General features: G+C 40.5%; 1 protein-coding gene across 4 annotated transcripts in view; it reads right to left on the bottom strand.

Moving 5' to 3' along the window:
• Dyrk1a (dual specificity tyrosine phosphorylation regulated kinase 1A) overlaps positions 1-22,625 on the bottom strand; it is a 132,513-nt gene that overhangs the window by 5,772 nt on the left and 104,116 nt on the right. For all 4 annotated transcript variants that reach the window (XM_070030673.1, XM_070030671.1, XM_070030674.1 and 1 more), the window contains exons 6-11: positions 21,025-21,172; positions 19,238-19,524; positions 16,890-17,036; positions 13,079-13,219; positions 5,863-6,169; positions 5,030-5,154 (exon numbers count right to left, since the gene is read on the bottom strand). In XM_070030673.1, the coding sequence (XP_069886774.1) occupies positions 5,030-5,154; positions 5,863-6,169; positions 13,079-13,219; positions 16,890-17,036; positions 19,238-19,524; positions 21,025-21,172 (1,155 nt within the window). The remainder of the gene's footprint in view (positions 1-5,029; positions 5,155-5,862; positions 6,170-13,078; positions 13,220-16,889; positions 17,037-19,237; positions 19,525-21,024; positions 21,173-22,625) is intronic.

Genomic DNA, 22,625 nt, shown 5'->3' with positions numbered 1-22,625 from the left:
CTGAAACTGTTACTGAGAACATTTGCTAATGGAAAACAAGCGTGTGACAGACCCACTGTCACCGACACCTCAGGCGTCCCCTCTATGACAGTACACAGGGAGTGGGTGCAACGTGGAGAAAGCTGGACAGAGCGACAGAGAGCAGGAGTGTGTGAGATGCCGCCACACTACTCAAGCATACACAATTGAAAACAATTCTATTTCTGCCAGGTACCAGTAGCTCCCACCTTTAAGCCTACCACTCAGGAGGCTGAGATCTGAGGATCATGGTGCAAAGGCCATACCAGGCTGGTAAGTCTGTGACCAAAAAGTCAGAAGTAAACTGTGGCTCAAATGGTAGAGTGCCAGCCTTGAACAAAAAAAAGCTAAGCACCCAGGCCTTGAGTTCAAGACCCAGTACTGGCAAAAAACAACAAAAACCCAACAATTATTTCTGGAATTTTCCATTTTAATATTTTCTGGCCACACAGGAATCTGCAGATAAAATGAGGCTATAAACTGTAAAGTTTTCAGTGAAAAAGAAAACTGGAGGGGAGGGGAGAGGAGGGCAAGCGTATGGGATGCAGTGCTGGGAATCTGGCCCAGGGCCTCGCACATGCTAAGCAAGTGTCCTCAAGGTTATGGCTCCCCAGGGTTGTATGTGTGTGTGCATATGTGCACACATGTCTGTGTGCATACACAGATACGCCAATACCAGAGTTTAAATTCAGGGCCTCGAGTGCTTAGAATTTTAGCTCAAGGCTGGCACTTTTTAACATAAGCCACACCTCCACTTCTGGCTTTTTGGTGGTTAATTGGAGGTAAGTCTTAAGGACTTTCCTGCCTCAGATGGCTTTGAACTGGTATCCTCAGATTTCAGGCTTCTGAGTAGCTAAGATTATAGATGTGAGCAACTGGTGCCCAGAGCATGATGCTTTAAATACTGACTCTACATGTCTCTGAGGAGCTGAAGAAGCATATAGAAGATAATTTGATAGTTGATAAATTGACAGTTATCTAAATGACAACTCACCTCACTCTTTGACTTAGCAATTTTACTTCCAATTGCATACAGAAATGTATACAGACAAATTGCATGGGTGAATGAGATATTAATAGTTTTGCTATCCTTTCTGGAGGCATTTTATGACAGTGCAAGTAAATTCAAGTGCATGTTTTCCATCAGATCTCCATATGCTGTACCTTAGGTACAATACTCATCCCTACACATTTTCAAAGTCTTGATTTTCCAACAAGTTTGCCATATAATTTGCAGCTCTTTCTATGAATTCATAGAAGGTTGTTACTTATGCTTCATTTCACTAGTCCCCTATATATTTGATATTGTTTCCAAAAAGACTGTTTCCAATCTTTTTGTTATAACAAATGATAGTATGGTTTTTTTTTTTCTTAAAAAAAACCTTGTACACTAGTTTTTACTAAAAATTAGGTGGCTAGATGATTTGGGATGGGAAAATTTTTCACTGAATCCTCTTTTGTATTTAACTTTTTTTTTTTTTTTTTTAAGTCAGTCATGGGGCTTGAACTCAGGGCCCGGTGATGTCCTTGAGCTCTTTCGCTCAAGGCTAGTGTTCTACCACTTTGAGCCACAGCACCACTTCCAGTTTTCTGGTGGTTAACTGGAGATAAGAATCTCACAGACTTTCCTGCCTGGGCTGACTTTGAGCCGAAATCCTTAGATCTCAGCCTCCTGAGTAGCTAGGATATGTAACTTTTTTTTCCCGTGATCTGATTGTATCAACTACCAAAAATTAAATTAACATGCTAGGTAGTGGTTGTACACTTGTACCCCAACTACTTAGGGAGCTGAAGCAGAGAGGACTGTGAGTTGAAGTTCAGCTAAAGCAAATGAGCAAGACCCCACCTCTACAACAATAAAAATTAAATAAGAAAGGATTTGAGGAAAATATTGACTTCTGTCAAATACAGGTGGAAAGTACTCCCCTGCGCTGTCCCTGGGCTGCTTTGTGCTCAAGGCTAGCACTCCAGCCACAGCTTGCTCCACTGTCCTGCCAAGGCTGGCTTTGAATCTAGATCCTCAGATCAGCCTCCTGAATTGCGAGGCCCAAGCACCCAGCACTAGGTACTTTTCATGTGTTTATGGCACTTAATATATCTGGAAGAGTGAAAGGAAGAAGACAGACTTTGGAAGTATGAATGACATTTAAGATTTGAAGCACATCATCACCAAGAAAAGTGGGGGAAAATAATACTTTCTAGGCAAAGAATACAGGCAATTCAAGAAGAGAGGGGAAGATTAGAAGGGGGAATAAAGAGATACTAAGATTGCAAACCTTGAGTAAGTGCAATATGAGAAGAGAAGAAGGTAAGTGCAGAGCTAAAGAATGATTTAGTTGGGTGCTGGTGGCTCCCGCCTGCAATCCTAGCTACTCAGGAGGCTGAGATCTGAGGATCATGATTTGAAGCCAGCCCAGGCAGAAAAAGTTCACGAGACTCTTAATTTTAACTAACCAAAAAGCTCAAAGTGGAGTTATGGCTCAAGTGGTAGAGCACTAACCCTGAGTACAAAAACTCAGGGGCAGTGCCCAGGCCCTGAGTTTAAGTCCTAGTGCGCGCCGCGCGCGCACGCACGCACGCACGCACACACACACACACACACACACACACACACACACACACACACACACACACACACACACACACACACACACACACACACACACACACACACACACACACACACACACACGGTCTAATTAAGAACCAAATCATGAAATCACTGCCACCTTGGTAAGTTCTAAATTTTAATTTTAGGTACAAGGGAAACACAAGTCTAGTTTAAAGTAGGGTGAGTGGCAAAATAAGATTGCTTTAGTAGCACTCACTGGCTTCAGAGAAAGTAGAGTGCTGATAGGTGAATGAAATGAGACTCTGGAAGACCTGTCATGATGTTCTCCACAGCAGGAAAGGCTATAGAGAGTGGTCACAGGAAAGTCAAGTGGAAATAGTAAAACTAATTCAGATGCTGAACATTCAGCAAATCAAAGCAAGTCAAAACAGGAGCAGGTATGGAAGGTAGAGAAATAGGGGAACAGAGAAGCATACTACCAGGGAAACCAGGTGAGTGTTTCAGAGGTTGGGGGAGAAGTGAACACTGCCCGGGGCAGCTGAGGAATGTAGAGGAAGAGCATTACGGTGTCCCCCGACTCATCGGGGAAAGGCTACCACTGATACTGGCAGTGGGAAGCTAAGTGCAATGAGCCAAAGAGTCCTTAAAGGGTGAAAGGGGAGGTGGCAGAAGTGTGGGATAAGAAAGACGAGGGGCTAGAGAAGGCTACTTCCCATGGAGAGATCACTCGAAAGAAGCAAGCAGGTAGAAGAGGCTGAAGACATGGAGTCCGCGGGACGCCAGGGGCACAGTCCCTAGAAGACAGTGCCCTCGGTGCATCTGGCCTTTGACAAGAAGCAACACATTTCTTTCTAGTAAAAAGGGGATAGGTGACAAAAGGCCGGAGCATATTTTAATGATACGAAGTGAGGGGAAGGAGGTGCTGCAGAGAAGAGATCCAGGGATTCAAAGCAGCCTGCACTTTAGGGCTGGAGGCATGGTTCAATGACAGAGTTGACAGAGTACCAGCTGTGAGCAAAAACACCAATTCAGAGTACAAGGCCGAGTTCAAGAAAGGTATATCAGAGTGCCAGAGAGAGTATGGAGAAGTTTACAATGATTAGAGGATGCTGAGTGTTCACTAACAGTGACGACACTGTCGCTGATGTGACCCTCTGCGGCAGCAATGAGCCAGTGCAGACTCAGGCTCACTTCGGCTATTGAGCAACAGACCTACCTCCATAGTGTAGCACACAGTATGAACAATAGTTTATACTCACTGAAACGTCCTTATCATCTGCTTCATACTGATTTTAAAAATTACTTAACTCGATTCTTTTACAAGTTCAATATACAAAACAATAGAGGGTAAAATCCAACTAACAAAGAATCAGACACCAGCACTTTAAGGATATAAGACCAGGAGAGGCAGGATGAACTGAGGTGACAGCCCAGATAAAGTTGCTTAACCCATGGAGTATCAGTTCCCATAGCAAAATGGAGATTGGAACTAGTGAAGCTTAAGATGGGTAGTAGACCACACCTGTACACCTGGTTACCTGGGAGGCTGACACTGGGAGGATCACAGTTCAAGGTCGGCTTGAACTTTTTACTTGGGTAAAAGTTCGTAAGATTCAACTCAACCAGTGGAAGGAAGGGGGTGCATTGCACTTGCTTGTCATAATAGCTATGTGGAACCAAAAAGGAAGACCATGGTCCAGGCCAGCCTGGGCAAAATGCAAAACCCTAAGCTAGGCGCCAAGTGGCTCACACCTATGATAGCAGCTAATTGGGAGGCTGAGATTCAGAGGTTTGTGGTTTGAGGCTAGCCTGGTCACACACCTCAACTCATAACTGGACGCAGCTGTACACACTATCATCCTAAGCTACATGGGATGCGGAGACCAGGTGCAGGCTAGCTGCCTCCACAGAGGGACGACACACATCTGTCTTCTCAAGCACAGGAAGCTTACAGCAGAACGATTGCAATTCAGGCACACCTGAGTGGGTTGTTAGACTCTATCCGAAAAACAATCAGGGAAAAACAGAACTGCAACTAAACCAGCCTCACGAGAAAAGGCCTGAGTTCACACTCCAGTAGCACCCAAAAGGGCAGAGCATGTGGCTCAAGTGGCAGAAGACCCAACTAGCAACCACGAGGCCCTGAGTTCAAATGAAGAGGGGGTAAAGGCAGAGACAGAGACAGAGAGAGACTACATAAAGCTCAAACAAAGTTGCTGTGGTGAGGTACGTGATACAGGGAGAAAACGTTTGAAATAATGACTGATATGTCCTAAACGAATGTTAGCCACTTTTAAAGTGGTAGGAAATGACCCAGTGTGGTTTATTAGATAGGAAGACGTTGTCTTTCCTGAGAGCTCAGGCCACCGTGAATGCGGTAGTCGTCCTAAGGCACTTGTCACACAGTGCTCTGAGGCGAGCAGTGCAACGCGCGCTCACCTGGGGACTGTGGGTCTCACAGTCCATGGCCTGGACAGCAGCTGTGAAGTGGCCCCCGCTGTGCCGATGCTGGTGTGTTGGGTCCGACCTGGCTCTCCCACTGTTGCTTGTCCCTGATGATCCACCTTGAACAGCACAACAGCAGGTCACTCGTGAGTTTCAAGTTAGTTATGCTCAAGTTGTTATTAAAAACCATATATTAAACCTGAAGGGATGGCACCAAAAAAACACCCAACAAACGAAACAAAAAACCCAACCAACAACAGAAATATGTAATATTACCTTAAAGCAGACTAGCAAGTCATTGGATTCTCTCTCTGCCGAGAGCTGTCCTCTTACACCAACACTAAACTAATACAAGTTTAACTAAGGGAAAAACTTGAGAATGTGTGGAAAAATAATTCTATTTCAAAAACAACTAAATTCTTAGCCAGTAATTTTGTTTCCAATTAGTGGGTAGACTACTGCATGCAGGAGGTAGCCTTACCACTAACTACAACAAATACCTAACAGCTGCTCTCCCCAGGCCCCAGGATGAGAGACTGAACCTGTCAAGTACTTACAATTTTATAAACGTTTTTTTTTTTTTTTTTTGCCAGTCCTGGGGCTTGAACTCAGGGCCTGGGCGCTGGCCCTGAGTTTTTTTTTGCTCAAGGTTAGCACTCTATCACTTGAGCCACAGTGCCACTTTCGGTTTTTCTGTTTATGTGGCACTGAGGAATCGAACCTGGAGCTTCATGCACACTACGCAAGCACTCTAGCACTAAGCCACGTTCCCAGCCCTATCAACATTTTAAAACCCGTACAAGCCTACACCAGCACAAAGTACAGACCTGAGCTTGACGATGTGCTGGAGGTGGTGCCTGAAGACTGGGACTGCTCCATGGCAGGGCTCGTGGACACACTGTTGCTTGTATTTGTACCTTCATCAGCTGTTTTCTTGAAAAAGCTGTGCTGCAGGGCATAGTAAGGTTGAATCCGAGTTTTGGGGTCATAATCAAGCATCCTTAAAATGAGGTCTTTGAACTTCAAGTAGTCAGCTACTGTATGACCCGACTCCCCAGCACGTCGCCCACCAGGTCCTCCTGTTTCTACTCCAAGAATATTATGAAGTTTACGGGTTCCTGGTGGTTTGTACTCCTGTAAGAGAAGAAACAAAGACTTCCTCTAAATCTTATGGAATACGTAACAACTTGCATAATTTGTCCCCAAATATTCTAGTATTTTGTATGCAGATTCCTTTACCTGGAAAGGAACTTCATGGAGTTTGATCCTCTGCCTATTTACACAATATTATTTGAATGCACTGTGGCCAAAGAAATTAAACAAATTTCATAACCCAAATTGACTATGAAGGTAACATAGAGCAGGCGTTGGCAAACTAAGGAATGACCCAGAGCCTACTTCTGAATAGCTCGAACTAGAAATGTTTGTTCTCTTTTCAAGGTTATAAAAACTAACAAAACACAAGCAAATAGCATGTGTGGCAAAGGCGCACAAAGCAGAACCCACTGACGGCTCTCCAGAGGAGGTGTGCTAAGCCTAGCTATACTACTGGGTCTGAGAAAGTGCGGTGCTGCTTCCATAAAGGTGGCCACAAGTATGTTCTAAGAAAAGAAACTCCTCTACCCAACCTGCTTACAGGAACAGTTTACAAAATGTTTCAGAATAAATTGCTTCTGGCATGTGTTGAGATTTTCCCAAAATGCTTTTCAATACAATACTGTAACACTCAAAATCTTTTGCATTCAGAATGGTAACATTGGATTTGTTTCCAGTTACAATGTAGAAACTTGGGAAGTGACTGTTTCCATTCTAAAAACAAAACAAAAAGTCTGCCTATAACCCTAGCTTCTGCAGAGACTAAGTCTAGGGGAACTCCAGTTGGAAGCCAGTCCAAATATCTAGGTTTTCAAGAACTCTTACTAAGCAAGAACTGGACCTAATAGTGCACATCTATTCGCCGATGATAAAAAACATAAAATAGGCATAGCACCGTCCAGTTGCGTGCCCCAGTCAGAAACAAGACCCAATGTCAAAAATAACCAGCACAAAAAAGAGCTGAAGCTTGGCTCTACTCATGAGGCTGGGCTATGAGGATCGAGGCTCAAAGCCAGCCCAAGACAGAAGAGTCCATGAGACTCTTTCTTACATGCAATTAGGTAGCAAAAGGGGGGAAAAAAAGAAAAACAAAAGCTGGTAGTGGAGGTGTGGCTCAAGTGACAGAGTGCCAGCCTTGGAGCAAAGAAAAGCTAAGTGAGAGCACAGGCCTCAAGTTCAAGCCCAGGTCCAATGTATACACGTGCACATGCACACACGCATGCAGAAAAGGGAAAGGAAACAGCTATACGACGACAAGGGATTAAAATCATTGCTTTTTTATAAAACCATTAGAAGGCGCAAAGAAACCAGAATTAATTGAATTCTAGAAAATGTAAAGCCTCTTTCATTTTCCCCTCTGTACTAGGTATCCAACCCAGTGCTGTGCTCAGGCGAGGCTAGCCACTTTCTACTGAGCCACACAGCTTCTCCAGGGAGAGGAGAAACCTATAAAGAGAGGCAAGCATGCCACCGCCGTGGGCACTGTAGACCAGCTATGAACCATCTTCTGACAGCCAAATGTGGACAGGCAAGAGGGAAGGGGAACAGCCTTGAGAGTTAGGTGTGCAATTGTGAGGTAAGCAGTAATAGGGACAGGAGCTCATTCATCGGACATTGGAGAAGAGAATTAACATCAAATAAACAAAGCACCGTTTCAACTGAATCGTACATGAGACTGACTTGGCCCCACAGATCTGTTTCCAATGGGAAACATGATTTGTTTCTATCTCAATAGTTTGACATGCAGTAAAAAACTGGACAGAAAAAAACCCAACTCAACTTACAAAACAGTGAAAATTTAGATAAAATGTTAACAGAAAATCCGGATTAATGGTCTAGATATGGTAATTAGTTTAAAAGGTACTTAACTGTAAGAAATTTAAAGACAATGTAGTTTTAAATAAAGACAACCAGATGGGCTTCTCAGGAAAGAAAAATTACTTTTAAATAAAAGGAACGAAACTAATATACAAGTGAAGAAACTACTGAAAGTTATGCTTTACCTTGTCTTGTGCCAATCCTGAGACTTGAACTCAGGCCTGGGCACTGTCCCTGTTCAAGGCTAGTTCTCTACCACTTTGAGCCACAACACCATTACTGGGTTTTTAGTAGTTTCCTGCCTGGGCTGGCTTTGAACCGGAGCCTCAAGATCTTAGTATCCTGAGTAGGATTATAGGTGTGAGCTACTGATGCCTGGTTCTCAGAATAAGAGGGAAAAAGAAAAACAACAATGAGTAGATAACCAAAGAAATAATACTAACTCCAGAAACACACACAAAAAGCCAGGTCTGATGAAAGAGTAAAGGAATACAACACTAAGGAGGTTGAGACAGAGACTGAGAACATTTCCCAGGCCAGCATAGACTAAACAGCAAGTTTATCTTAAAAGCAAAAACAAATAGAACACCTCACAAAGGAAAGAAGAATGAAACAAATGAGCCACAGATTCCTGGGTAACAAGCATTTTAACACTGAGAACTAGAAGATTGAGCTGAATAAGCACTTTAAAAGATAGTATGAGAATAAAAAAAAAAAACCCCTGATAAAAGAAATGAATCTACAGATTCAAGAATTTCAATGACTTCTAATAAGAATAAACACATGAGAAGACAGTACATAAATACATAATAATCAAACTGCAGAAAATCAAAGATAAAACATGTATCAGTTTGGAGATAGAGAGGTAAAACACTACAGATAGAAAAACCATGCTAAAAATAGCTACTGATCTCTTCAGTAATAATGTAATTGCAGTCTGAGTAGAAAGAGCAAAGCCTTGAATTCAAACTTCAGTTCAAGAAGACAAGATGGCCAAGGAAGGGAGGGAGGAAGGGGGGGGGGACATAAGGGGAGAGGAGAAATGGGAAGAGGGGAAAGGAGAGTGGGAAGGGAGAAGGAAAGAGGAGGAGAGAAAGAGGGAGATGGAAAGAGGGAGAAGGAGAGAGGAGGAGAGAAAGAGAGGAGAGAAGGAAAGAGAGGGACAGGAGAGAAAGAGGAGGAAAGAGAGTGGGAGGGGGAGAGAGAAAGTGAGGGAGGAAAGAGAAAGGAAGAGAAAGAAAGGGGGAGAGGGAGAGTGGAGGAAGGAACATGGCAGGGAAGGGAAGGGCTGGAAGAGAGGGGAGGGAGGGAGGGAGAGACAGAGACAGAGATGTAATCCACCCCCCACCCCCCAAAAAAATTCAGGGAGGGGGGAGAAAAAGAAAACCAATCTAGAATCATACACTCATAGATATATTTTGTCAGTAAATAAAGATATTTTCAAAGGAAGATGGCTGAATTTGTCAGAAGCCATTCACTAAAAAACCAAATAAATAAAAAAGGAAAGCTCTTCAGGCTGAAGGAAAATAGTACCAAATATAAGCCTGGAACGACAGAAGCTTCAAATGAAGAGTAGTAGGCAGGACAAATATATGGATAAATATTAAAAAATCTTCATATTATCATTATCCTTTTGTATTTTAAAATGTCCATAAAGGTCTATTTTGTTTTTCTTTTCATTTAAACAACTGATAATGTGTTTGGAGGTTTTTGTTATGTAAAATACAGAAGTGCACAAGAAGTTACAAGGGAGAAATTCGTGGTCATTATCATCATACATTATGTGAAGGTAAACTGATGTAAAATGTGCATATTATAGCCGGGCGCTGGTGGCTCACGCCTGTAATCCTAGCTACTCAGGAGGCTGAGATCTGAGGATCGTGGTTCAAAGCCAGCCCGGGCAGGAGAGACCGTGAGACTCCTATCTCCAATAAACCACCAGAAAACCAGAAGTGGCGCTGTAGCTCAAGTGGTAGAGCGCTCGCCTTGAGCTGAAGAGCTGAGGGACAGCGCCCAGGCCCAGAGTTCAAGCCGGATGACCGACAAAAAAAAAAAAAAAAAAATGTGCATATTATAAAAGTAACACTTAAAATTGTAAATGGAAGAACTAGTAACAAGTCAAGAGAGATGAAATAATGTACCAAAAAGAACTCAATAAACCTAATGGAAGCAAGAAAGAAAGAATAGAAAATAAAGAACATTGAAAATAATACGCCAACAAGAAATATCTTAAATCCAAAGCTTTTAATAATTATGTAAGCTGAATATTCATTGTAAAGGACAATTATCAGACTAAATTAAAAAAAAAAACAACATTTCCTAGCAGGCACCAGTAGCACAGGCCTATAATTCTGGCTACTCAATGGGCTGAGATCTCAGGATCACAAGTTTGAATCCAGGCTAGGCTGGAAAGTCTGTGAGACTCCTATTTCCAATTAACCACCAAAAAAGCTGAAAGTGGAGCTGTGGCTCAGGTGGTAATGGAGCAGTCTTGAGTGAAAAAGCAAAGGGACATCAACCAGTCCCTGAGCTCAAGCCCCAGTAGTGCCACCAAAAAAAAAAAAAAATTACATCATAAAATGTTAAGAAACAATGTATGACTATAATAATCTCAAAGGAAATTTAAAGACAGACTAAAGGAAAGTAATCCATAATGATTAAAAAGGTCAATTACCAGAAACCATACAGTAGTACTACATGGGTATACAACTACAATACAGGTACAGGGAAACTGAAACAAGCCAAAAATTACCTCTGAAGTTTAATGCCTGCCCTCTATTATTGACAACACACACAAACATACCTCATACATAATATAAAGACAAATATTAAGCGACTTGGCTTACATATTGATAATTGAAGACCATTACAACAGAAAGTATAATTTCTGTCAAATGTATATAAAATAGCCACCAAGACAGTTTAGTCTAAAAACAAATTCCAGTGATTTTTTTAGTTTTTTTGGTCAGTCATGGGGCTGAACTCTGGGCAGGGGTGCTGTCCCTGAGCTCTTCAGCGCAAGACTAGGGCTCTACCACTGGAGCCACAGTACCACTTCTGGCATTTTTTTTTTTTTTTTTTGTCGGTCGTGGGGCTTGAACTCTGGGCCTGGGCGCTGTCCCTCAGCTCTTCAGCTCAAGGCGAGCGCTCTACCACTTGAGCTACAGCGCCACTTCCGGTTTTCTGGTGGTTTATTGGAGATAGGAGTCTCATGGTCTTTCTTGCCCGGGCTGGCTTTGAACCGCGATCCTCAAATCTCAGCCTCCTAAGTAGCTAGGATTACAGGCGTGAGCCACCAGCGCCCGGCTTTTTTTTTTTTTTTTTTTTTTTTTTGCTTATGTGGTGCTGAGGAATTGAACCCAGAGCCTTATGCATGCAAGGCAAGTACTCTACCACTGGGCCACCTTCCTAGCCCTCCAGTGAATTTTAAGTGGGCATAATCATGTTTTACAATCACATTGCTACTCAACTACGTTAATATATCTAAGAACTCAAATATTATGTAACTAATTTCTAAGTAGATTAAAGATGCTATCAAAAGAAACTAAAAAAGATATCAAAATGAATATTAAAATATAGCATAAGTTGCAATTAAGTTAATGCAGTGATTAGAGGAAAATTGATACTGTAAGTGAAGAAAGTTCTAAATAAGTAATCTAAGCTTTTATAATAAGAGTTTAGAAAAACTGTAAAGCCAACCCAGAAAGTAAAAGAACACAATTGAGGGCAAGAATCAACAGAACAGAAACCACCAGATCAAACATGATCAAAGTTGATGTCTCAAAACATAAATCTGGGGAAAGTTAGGTTTCCACAGCTAAGTGAAAGTGAATTAAAGCAGCCTAGTCTTCAGTTCACTGAAAATGACACCTGGTGGCAGCACCACTAAAATGTGAGGACAAAACTACAATGACAGGTGAATGTAGGTGCCCTATATCCAATCATATCCTTGTACATTAGACTCACTATACACTCGGTAGTAAGGACAACTAGACTGCAATTTGTATACACATGAAACAAAATTGCCATCACTTGCTCTATTAAGGTATCAGAAAAGTCCATAGAAAAAAATTACCAAAACAATCCTAACATTCCAAAAGCCTCACTTGGAAGGTCCCCCACCCCTGCAATTGACCTGTAATCCAGGTCAATAAACCAGGAATTGAATCCATCAGGAAGATCCTACAGCCGGTTCATATATCCTTGAAAACCATCATAAACTGGTTAAACTCAAAACTCATGTCACATATTTTACCAAAGAACTTTTTAAAAAGTGAATCTTTTACTTCATTTATGACTTATTCTATTTACAGCTGAAATTATTAACTCTGACTTCACTGTATGTCCAAGGTGTGAGAAAGTCAAATTTATTGATTCTAAACAAGTATTTAGGCCTTTTCGCTGTTGTTTTGTTTTTTAATGAAGCCATAAAGAGAAGAACCTCTATCATTAAAGCTAACATTGGTCTAATTAAATTCAACTTTTGAACGAACTATCTAGTTAAGTTATCAAAGAACTCATTCACTCTAACAATGATTTCCAGTAAAGTAAAAAAACGAGATGTATTCGGCTGGGAAGGTGGCTCAGTGATAGAGTGCTTGCCTTGCATGCATGAAGCCCTGGGTTCAATTCCTCAGCACCACATACACAGAAAAAGCCGGGAGCGGCGCTGTGGCTCAAGTGGTAGAGCGCTAGTCTTGAGCTGAAGAGCTGAGGGACAGCGCCCAGGCCCAGAGTTCAGCCCCCCCCCCCAAACAACAACAACAACAACAACAAAAACAAGATGTATAAAAATAACAGATCTGCCAGGTACTGGTGGCTCCCGCCTGTGATCCTAGCTACTCAGGAGGCTGAGATCTGAGGACCATAGTTCAAAGTCAGCCTAGGCAGGAAAGTCCATGAAACTCTTGTCTCCAATAAATCATCAGAAAAACAGAAGTGGGGCTGTGTCTAAAGTGGCAGAGCACTAGCCTTGAGCTGAAGAGTGAGGGACAGTGCCCAGGCCAGAGTTCAAGCTGACCTACTTAAAAAAAAAAAAATTAAAACAAAATAACAGATCTGATAGAAAGGGAGGGGATGGGGGAGGGGAGAGAGAATAGGGCCAGCCATAATCCACTACTCATATTTTACCCGTTTTCCATCTTTGGTCTTCTTCAAGTTCCAAGTGCCATCTGGCAATTTCTCAAAGAACTTTCTTGCTTTTGGTGCTTGGTCAAGAATATGAGCAGGTGGAATGCCCAGAACTTCCACTATTTTATTCATCTGGTCTACCTGTATGAAAAACAAAAATAAAGCTTGTAAAGTTTCTATTGTATATTATCCTTTTCTGATCAGTTAATTCATAAATAAATAAATAAATAAATAAATAAATAAATAAAGCATATCTTATGTGCCAAGTATCCTTCTAGGAAGTGTATTACAAAAAAACATAGCTCCTTTCCTGCTGGGACCAAACACTTCAGAGAAGAGAGGGGTAGACAGTTCATAAATAAAAGTACAAACCTGGGCTGGGAAGATGGCTCAGTGGTAGAGCGCTTGCCTTGCATGCATGAGGCCCTAGGTTCGATTCCTCAGTACCACATAAGTAAAGAGAAAAAAGCCGGAAGTGGCACTGTGGCTCAAGTGGTAGAGCGCTAGCCTTGAGCTAAAGAGCTGTGGGACAGTGCCCAGGCCCAGAGTTCAGGCCCCACGACTGGACCCCCCCCCAAAAAAAGTACAAATCTACACTGTGCCAGGTTGCCCTAGATATGGAGTTTTTAGAAAGTTTGTTTATCTTTTAATCAATAAAAATCTTACAGCTTAATAAAATACAGACCCAATTAAAGTAATTTTTGAAACACTAATTAATTCATTCAACTATTGAATGCCTACTAACCTGCCAGAAACCATGCTTAGTAATAAAAGATAACACTTAACAGCTGTCAAATAAGTTTACAGTCACACATAGTGCCTCAAAGCTTGTAATCCTAGTAATCAAGAGGTCAGACTTGGAAGTTCACAAGATCAATAGAAGTTCATTTCAATGAACAGAAACTGTATTGTGCTGTGTGCCTGTTATCCCAACTACATGGGAGGAGTAAATAGGAGAATCATGGTTGGTATTGATCATGCATAGCTCCTATTTGAAAAATAACTAAAGCAAAAAGGGCTGGTGATGTGACTAAATGGTAGATGCCCAGCATAGCAAGCTCCAGACTGAGTTCAAATTCTAGAATGAGAAAAAAATACTTTTATAAGAGACACTCGAAATAAAAGAACAGTTATCCCTCAATTATCTTTGAGGGGATTGATTCTAGGCAGGAACAGCACCTTCCAACACCAAAACCAAAGGATATTCAAATTCTTCATAAGAAATGACATAAAATTTGCATACACTTTAAATCATTTCTAGGTGATTTATAATTCCTGTGTAAATATATGCTATAAAAATGAGCATTGCACTGTTTTCTTTGGGAAATCTTTTGTTTGGTACATATGTAACTTTTTTCCCATCTATCTGGACCTGCAGTTAGTTGAATCCAAAGATGTGGCACCTGCAGTTACAGAGAGACTACGGTAATTAAGTATTTTCTACTACATCATGGCTAAGAAGTATGGAGGAATTAAAAGGGGGTAGGAAAAGGGACATTGCAACTACATTTAATGTAGTGTTATGAAAAGCTTTGCCAAGAAGGTGATAGTTGACCATGGACTTGAGCCAATGTAGGAAGGAGCCAAGAAATAACTATGAAACAGCATCTTGGGCACAGAAAGAAACAAATACACAGGGCCTGGAATAGGCCTGACGTTGACATTTTTAAGGGACAATAGCTATGGTCATGAGTAAAGGAAGAGGAAAACAAGAAGTGTTGCAGAAAAACCTGTATTGGAGTGTGAGTTACTCGACTCAAATGATTTTGGTTTTGACAAGGTACAGACGAGATGCTACCGAATTGCAAGGGATCCTAACAATGTTTTAGATGAAGAAAAGTAACTATTTCATGGAACAATATTACTTATAGTGCATATTATCACAGTTATCCTTGTTGACAAAGAATGCTCAATTAAAAAGGATGGAGGCCAAGCATGATTGCATGCCTGTAGTCTCAGCAACAATGGGTGATTCATTTGAGCCCAGAAATTCCAGGCCAATCTAAACAACACAGTGAGACTTCATTTAAAAAAAAAAACAAAAACAAAAAAACAATGATAGAAAGGAAGCCATTAAGTGTCTTTAGCCTTTCTCTTATCAATTGTAAATGAAAACTATGACCAACATCTGGTTGGGTTGGGGACAAGTAGAGCATCTACCTTGAAAGTACAGGGTCCAGAGTTCAAACTCCGGTAGCTCAATCAATATCTACGATGGTCTATTTTTCTTTTGAACAAACGAAAAAAAAAACCTGGCAAGGTAGTGTACACTTGTCATCCTAGCTACCACAGGAAGCTAAGATCGGGAGGTCCAAGGTTCCAGACCAGCTCGGATAGAAAAGTCTATAGAACTACATCTTAAGAGAAAATGCTGGCACAGCTGTGTGACTGTCACCCCAGTTACACTGGAAACCTAAGACGGGCAGTTTCATGGCCAAACACATGCCTAAGTAGGAAGCGAAATAACTAGGGGAAAGGGGCTAGAAGTGGGGCTCAGCAGTAGAACCTGCCTAACAAGTACAAAGCTCAAACCCCAGTACTCCTACATCCCCCTACAAAACAAAAAAACCCACAAGCAGATAGCTTTAAAACAAACTGAAGCTCAAGGAATTGTCCTTGCCCTCCCAGACACTGCTTCTGACCCACCTCCAAAATCTTAGGAACAACCAAGGAAAAACCCATGGTCTGCAGATTGACACTGCCTCAGTAACCCTAAAACTCTAACACTCAAATTACACTCCCAAAATTTACAGCAATGTTTACACCATTTTTCAGGTGATCTTATTCTTTTGTTATTATTTACTTAAGCTTCTGTTAATATACTTAAAACCTACATAACTTATACAAACATACTTAAACTTTTTCTTTCATTAACAGATTAATTTATCTTAATTACCATCACTTAATTCTAAATTCACTTTTATATAATATCTGATAGGCATTAAAAAAGGGGAGAAAATGAAATACATTCAAAACTGGCCTCACATCTGAAGGACTATGTTTTGTTTGTTTTTGTCGGTGGTGGGGCTTGAACTCTGGGCCTGGGCACTGTCCCTGCACTCTTCAGCTCAAGGTGAGCACTCTACTGCTTGAGCCACAATGCCACTTCTAGTTTTCTAGTGGTTTATTAGAGATAAGAGTCTCACGGACTTTCATGCCCAGGCTGGCTTTGAAGCGTGATCCTCAGATCTCAGCCTCCTGAGTAGTTAAGATGACAGGCGTGAGCCACTGGCGCCTGGCAGGACTATGTTTTGGGTTTTTTTGTCATTCTCCCCATCCCCACCTCCCCAGCCCCAGTCCTGGGGCTTGAACTCTGGGCCTGGGCACTGTCCCCGAGTTTCTTTTGTTCATGGCCAGCACTCTACCAACTGAGCCAGAGTGCCACTTCCGGCTTTTCTGAGTAGTTTATTGGAGATAAGCACCTCACGGACTTTCCTGCCCGGGCTGGCTTTGAACCGCGATCCTCAGATCTCAGCCTCCTGATTAGCTAGAAAAGACTATGTTTCTTTTTTTTTTCTTTTTTGCCAGTCCTAGGGCTTGAACTCAGGGCCTAGGCACTGTCCATGAGCTTAATTTGCTCAAGGCTAGTGCTCTACCATTTGAGCCACAGCACCATTTCCAGCTTTTTTTGTTTATGTGGCACTGAGGAATCAAACCCAGTGCTTCATGCACACAAGGCAAGCACTCTACAACTAAGCCACATTCCCAGCCAGGACTATGCTTTTAAACAAGCAAATTCCTCTGAAAAATACTTTCTGACAACATGGTTGAGAATGAAAAGGACACAATTGTTAGACATTTCACCATATACCTCATTGGCACCGCTGAACAGAGGTTCTCCAGTATGCATTTCAACCAAAATACACCCGAGGGACCACATGTCAATAGCAAGGTCGTAAGGCATTCCCAGTAGCACCTCTGGAGACCGATAAAAGCGACTCTGAATATACTGATATATCTGAAAGAGATTTCAAAATAGTATTAATCAATACAAATTATGTTTGTAATTGTGAGCAACTTGGATTAAGAACACTGATTTTACATTACAACAACATTTTAAACACTAGAATATGAATATTGATTAAATAAACATTTCCAGGGGATGGTAAGCTGAATATGAAAGAAAAACAAGTAAAATTTCAGACTCTTTACTGTGACCCAATCTTAACTGTTCATCGAGGCAAGTTTTACAGCAAACAGGCAAGCCTGCCTGAGCTGCAACCCTGGCTGCCTGAGCTGTGCTGGGGCCAGCTCGGGCTGCACTTGTCCTGCATGTGTGATTCCGGGGTTTATTCCCAAGCATCACACAAAAAGAAAACAGAAAAGGCTTTTCCTGTGTATATAATACCTTACAGAAAAAACAATAGAGAATTACTTTTTCTGTATTAATAATTCCTTCCTGCTCTGGCTGGCACCTGGTTCTAACACTGACTTACAGTTACACTAACCTACATAATGTGTTTAGTATCAGAAGTCAAATCATCTCAAGTGCAATGAAACTTTAATTCAGACATTACTACTCTACTATCTCTCAGATAAAAATCCAATAAATATTACTATATATAAAGATTCAATTGAGATCAGTTGCTTCTCTACCTTGTTCTCCCTGCCTCCATCTAAAGAGTTACTGGGGGAAGGGAAATCTTGAAGTAGAGTATTACCAATGAGATAATCTAAAAATATCTTCACAGATCAACTCAATTTACAAACAGTCACTACAAATTTGCATCTAAAACTATATTATTAAAGCAAAGATATGAGGGAGGGAGGGAGGGAGGGAGGGAGGGAGGGAGGGAGGGAGGGAGGGAGGGAAGGAAGGAAGGAAGGAAGGAAGGAAGGAAGGAAGGAAGGAAGGAAGGAAGGAAGGAAGGAAGGAAGGAAGAAGGGAGGGACATCCTAACTAAACTTCCTAATAACACTTGAGCCATGTAGACATGACAACTCATGGAAGCTCCTGGGATTCCACGGAAAATACCACCAGCCAAATCAACCAAAACATGTAAAAAGGTAATTCAAGCCATCTAAAAAGTACAGGTTGAACACCCCAATCAACAAAAACCAATCTTGAAGTACTCCCAAAATTTAAAAATGGCACTTAAATATGTCAATGTTATAGCATTTTAGATTTCAGATTTGGGGACTAAAGGAATTCAATTGTTAATGTCTATGTAAATATTTCATAATCAAAAACACCCTGAATTCTGGAATACTTCTGGTTTCCAAGTATTTCAGGTAAATATCTAAGCTTTTATAAGCCAATTTCAAGGCCCAAGTGATTGCTACTAAGAATTTCTCACTTCACAGCTTATCCAAGAAAGCAAGCAAGCAAACTTGTCACTATTTACCTATCCAGTTTGGTTAGAGCAATTGTTTAGTTATCTACAGGGCTGAGATACACAGAAATACACTTTTTCCTGAAATACAATGTTTTCCCACCTTGACTCTGACCCAAACATCTATACTTAAGGTTATAGTCTACACAGTCTGTAGTTTAAAACTTACTAAGCAAAAGGGTTATCTCCTATTGGCTAGACAATATAATAGTGTTTGATATTAGGACAGAACAATATGATTCTCTGATACTAGGACAGAAGAAATGATTTGGTTTAAGTAGTGAAAAAGAATGCCAAACTATAAAATCTATTGTGATTTCTTTTAAAATGGCCATATATATTCCACTCTTAAACCTATTTTTTCCATATCATGAGCACTACTTGATTTTTAAATGTATATGAAATCACATACCTTGCTTCCCACTCCAATTCTAAGAGCTTTTTCAATAAGTGGTGTGTTCACTTAAACTTTACATACTATGGTAGCTTTGCTATTGAAAAATAATTTGCAGGAAATAACAAAGACCATCCTGTTAACTAGCTATAAACCTAGCCAGGAATGAGCAGGAAAAGAAATTTCACTAATACAAAAAAAGAATGGAAAAGTTAATGTGAAATAGTAATGTTTCAATGTTAAGACTTTTCAAGACACACTATTAATAGTTTTTGTAATGTTAGAAAGGACAGTAGTCAGCTAAGCAATGTATCATTACAGAAATAGTTTTTTAAAACAGTGTGAACATAACTCTAAACATATTACAAAGAACATTTCAAACATCTATGTACACTGTTTACTGTCTAATTTACAAGTTCTAAAACAACTTACCCTTTGCCCCAACTGACAAGAACTGCCAAAGTCAACAATCTTGATTGCGCTGCGTTTGGGGTTACAAAGAAGGATGTTCTCAGGTTTTAGGTCACAGTGAATGATACTAAGTTCTGGAGTCGCAAGGAAAAGCAGTGCAGTGCACATCTGCTGTGCAAACTTTCGTGTTAGGTTCAAAGAGACCCCTCGGAAATTGGTGTTCCTCAGCAAGTCATAGAGGTTGTAGGACAGCATTTCAAAAACTAAACAAAGATGGTTTCGAAACATAAAGTGGCGTTTCAAATGCACTGGAAGAGAAAAAAAAGTTTCATTAAAGTTACATATACCATTAAGATGACAGTAACACAGAGACTCTAAAAGAATCTATACCATTACAATGTTAAATGCACAGTGAAAACTGTGCTGAGGTTTGAAGATCAGCGTCCTGCACTAAGGGAAAGTTTTTTTAACTAGTCAAGCACATTGCTGAATTAAAAAGGTGTGATTGAGATGACAGAGGCAAGAAGCACCACAAAAATGCCTTGTTGGCCCACCTCCTGCCAACTGGGATCTGTGGAACAAGGCCATATTTGGCAGCCCTCCACGTTGGCCCTGATAAATATATAAAACTGTGCATACCAGGAATTTTCTGTAACAACTAACCAGTACCTTTGTGACTTTGTATGTGCCAGTACTAAGGCTTGAATTGTGTTCAAGGCTAGCTAGCACTCTTACCACTTGAGCCATAGCACTACTTCCAACTTTTTCTGGGTATGTGGTACTGAGTAATCGAACCCAGGGCTTACTGCATGCTAGGCAAGAACTCTACTACTACGCCACATTCCCACCCTATTTCAAGATTTTAGATGTTTTCTTTACCAATAAATGTTTGAAGAAAGATATCCCTATCATAACTTTACCAGTATACAATGCATGTATGATACACACACACACACACACACACACACACACACAAAATATGTTTGTATCTCATTCATGTAAATATGTACTAAATTTTAAAAATTAATTTGAAGAGACAAGAAGCTAGATCATTTCAATGTTAAGACTTTCATATCAGAATAAACTAGATCCAAGTACCTAAATATGGGTCTATCAAATATAAAATTTCTTTTTGGGGGTTTCTGAAAATAGGACCTCAATTTTTGACATATCATGTGTGTCATCTTCCTAGTAAGTTAAACATACCCAAACTATATGGGTTGTAATTTTGAGGGAGGCAGAGAAAGTTCCCATCCTAAGTCCAAAGTCCTGAGACCCCGCAGATATTACTTCTCAAATAAGCCATCTGTCACTTATGGACTCTAACCAACCACACTGTTGAATAGTGGCTAGGATGATAGAGGAATTCCATAAGTCTAAGTCTAGCAGTTTCTAATGCTGGCAATGTGACAAATAGTGCCAGAAATTGTGATTTGAACATTGCCAAAATTGTCTGTAACCATAGTCAATGTAGGTAAAGCTTTTATCACACACCGAGTTTCTGAGATAGTTAGAAATGCCTAAGTTACCACAATAATGATTCCAGTAAAGACAACACACTAATTAAAGCAAACGAATGACACATAAAAGCTGAAATTTTAGGAAAAGGCACTACTCTCATTGGTTTCAACATTTTATATCTTCTGAAATAAACCATTCCTACAGATTTTGAACCAAATAACATAAATCCAATCTCTTCAAAAGAAACTTTTAATCAATCACTTTAAGATAAAAACCAAAGTATTCAGATTTTTAAAAATATTAATTTAAATTTCTCTTCTGAACTGGGCATAAAAGGTTTGGTTTACCTATATAGTATTTCATTTCAGTGTCATGTTTGTTCATGAGCTCAAGAAGTCGAACTTCAATCTGGGCTTGATTCAAAAATGCTTTCTTGTTCTTGATTATTTTAATGGCAACCCATTCTTGCTCCACTCGATCATATGCTTTCACAACCTAAAAGAGAAGAAAGATATGTAGTTGTCTATTATATTAATAACAACAGTTCCAGAATTTTACATGTCTCCCCAATGGAAGCTAATTATCACTTCATGGTACATTTTGCTGACCTTTATGGGTAGAAGATCCAATATGCCATCAACTTTATTACAGGGAATTTTAACTCTATCCTTTCAGGGTTTTTTCTATTATCTTAGCCTTTCTTTAGGGGTGAGAGGAGAGACAGTAAGTACTGAGATTTTGAACACAGTCTCATGTTTGCAAGCATTCCTTTTCACTTTAGTATTTTTTCAGAAAGGTTCTCATGCTCTTTGCCCCAAATGGCCTTGGACTGAGGTGCTCCTCTTCATGCTTCATTCACAGCTGGGATTACAGGTATGTTTGTTGAGATGGGTTCTCCTTAAGTCTTTTAGCCTAGGTTACCACAATCTTCTCAATCTCCATCTCTCAAATAGATCAGAGGGGCTGGGAAGGTGGCTCAGTGGTAGAGCGCTTGCCTTGCATGCCTGAGGCCTGGGTTCGATTCCTCAGCACCACATAAGCAAAAAGAAAAAGCCAGAAGTGACGTTGTGGCTCAAGTGGTAGAGCGCTAGCCTTGAGCTGAAGAGCTGAGGGACAGCGCCCAGGCCCAGAGTTCAGGCCCCACGACCAGACCCTCCCCCAAAAAAAATTTTTTTAAAAAAAGATAATGGTAGTTCTAAACCTCTTTTTACTAACCAGAGACAACCATTTGTATCTAAATAAATGAAAATTACAAAGCTTGTTGTACATTTCCTAATATATCCAAAAATTTTGAGGACGGAGATTGATCTTTAAATGGTTCTGATCTGAAGGTTGGGAAATACTGAATTATGAAAAAAAAATGGAGTCAAATTCCTAAATCTAAATCACTCATAGTTAAATATATTTAACTAAAAATCAAACTTGGAATGAGAAAATGCAGTATCTCTGGTTTCAGTAAGATTTAAGTCATTATCTGATATGGATGTTAAATTTAAAATGCAATGAGATAGGACAAAATAAACAGGACTTAAGAAACAAAGGACCTCTTCTTGTATAATTTTTAGATGACTCTATGTTCTTGACCCCACATATGGTATATACCTGTGCATATCTAAGGGAATCTAGAAGGAGGGCACAGAATCAGAGGGAAACAAGGGAAAAAATACAGCAGAGGGCCCATCAGCTGCACTGGACATGGATCAAAGTGAACTAAGCAACTCAAGGGCAGTGATAGGAGGAAGTGACAGAGAAAGAGGAAACAGCTGACACTAAGCAAAAGGAAAGAAATATACATATCACGCTATTTAGAAGAAACAGTTGCATTTTCAGTTTGTAGGGTTCACAAGCTTTATGGACTATGATAATGACAATTCATCTTGGGAATGTTAAAATGTGTTTGTGACTTTAGCTAAGCATCACTATCCCACAATACTGTGTAGTTGGTATA

This window comes from Dipodomys merriami, unplaced genomic scaffold (genome assembly GCF_024711535.1).
Source record: "Dipodomys merriami isolate MVZ:Mamm:240054 unplaced genomic scaffold, mDipMer1.0.p SCAF_2, whole genome shotgun sequence".
NCBI classification, from domain to species: Eukaryota; Metazoa; Chordata; class Mammalia; order Rodentia; family Heteromyidae; genus Dipodomys; species Dipodomys merriami.
This window is presented reverse-complemented; position numbering and strand designations above follow the sequence as displayed.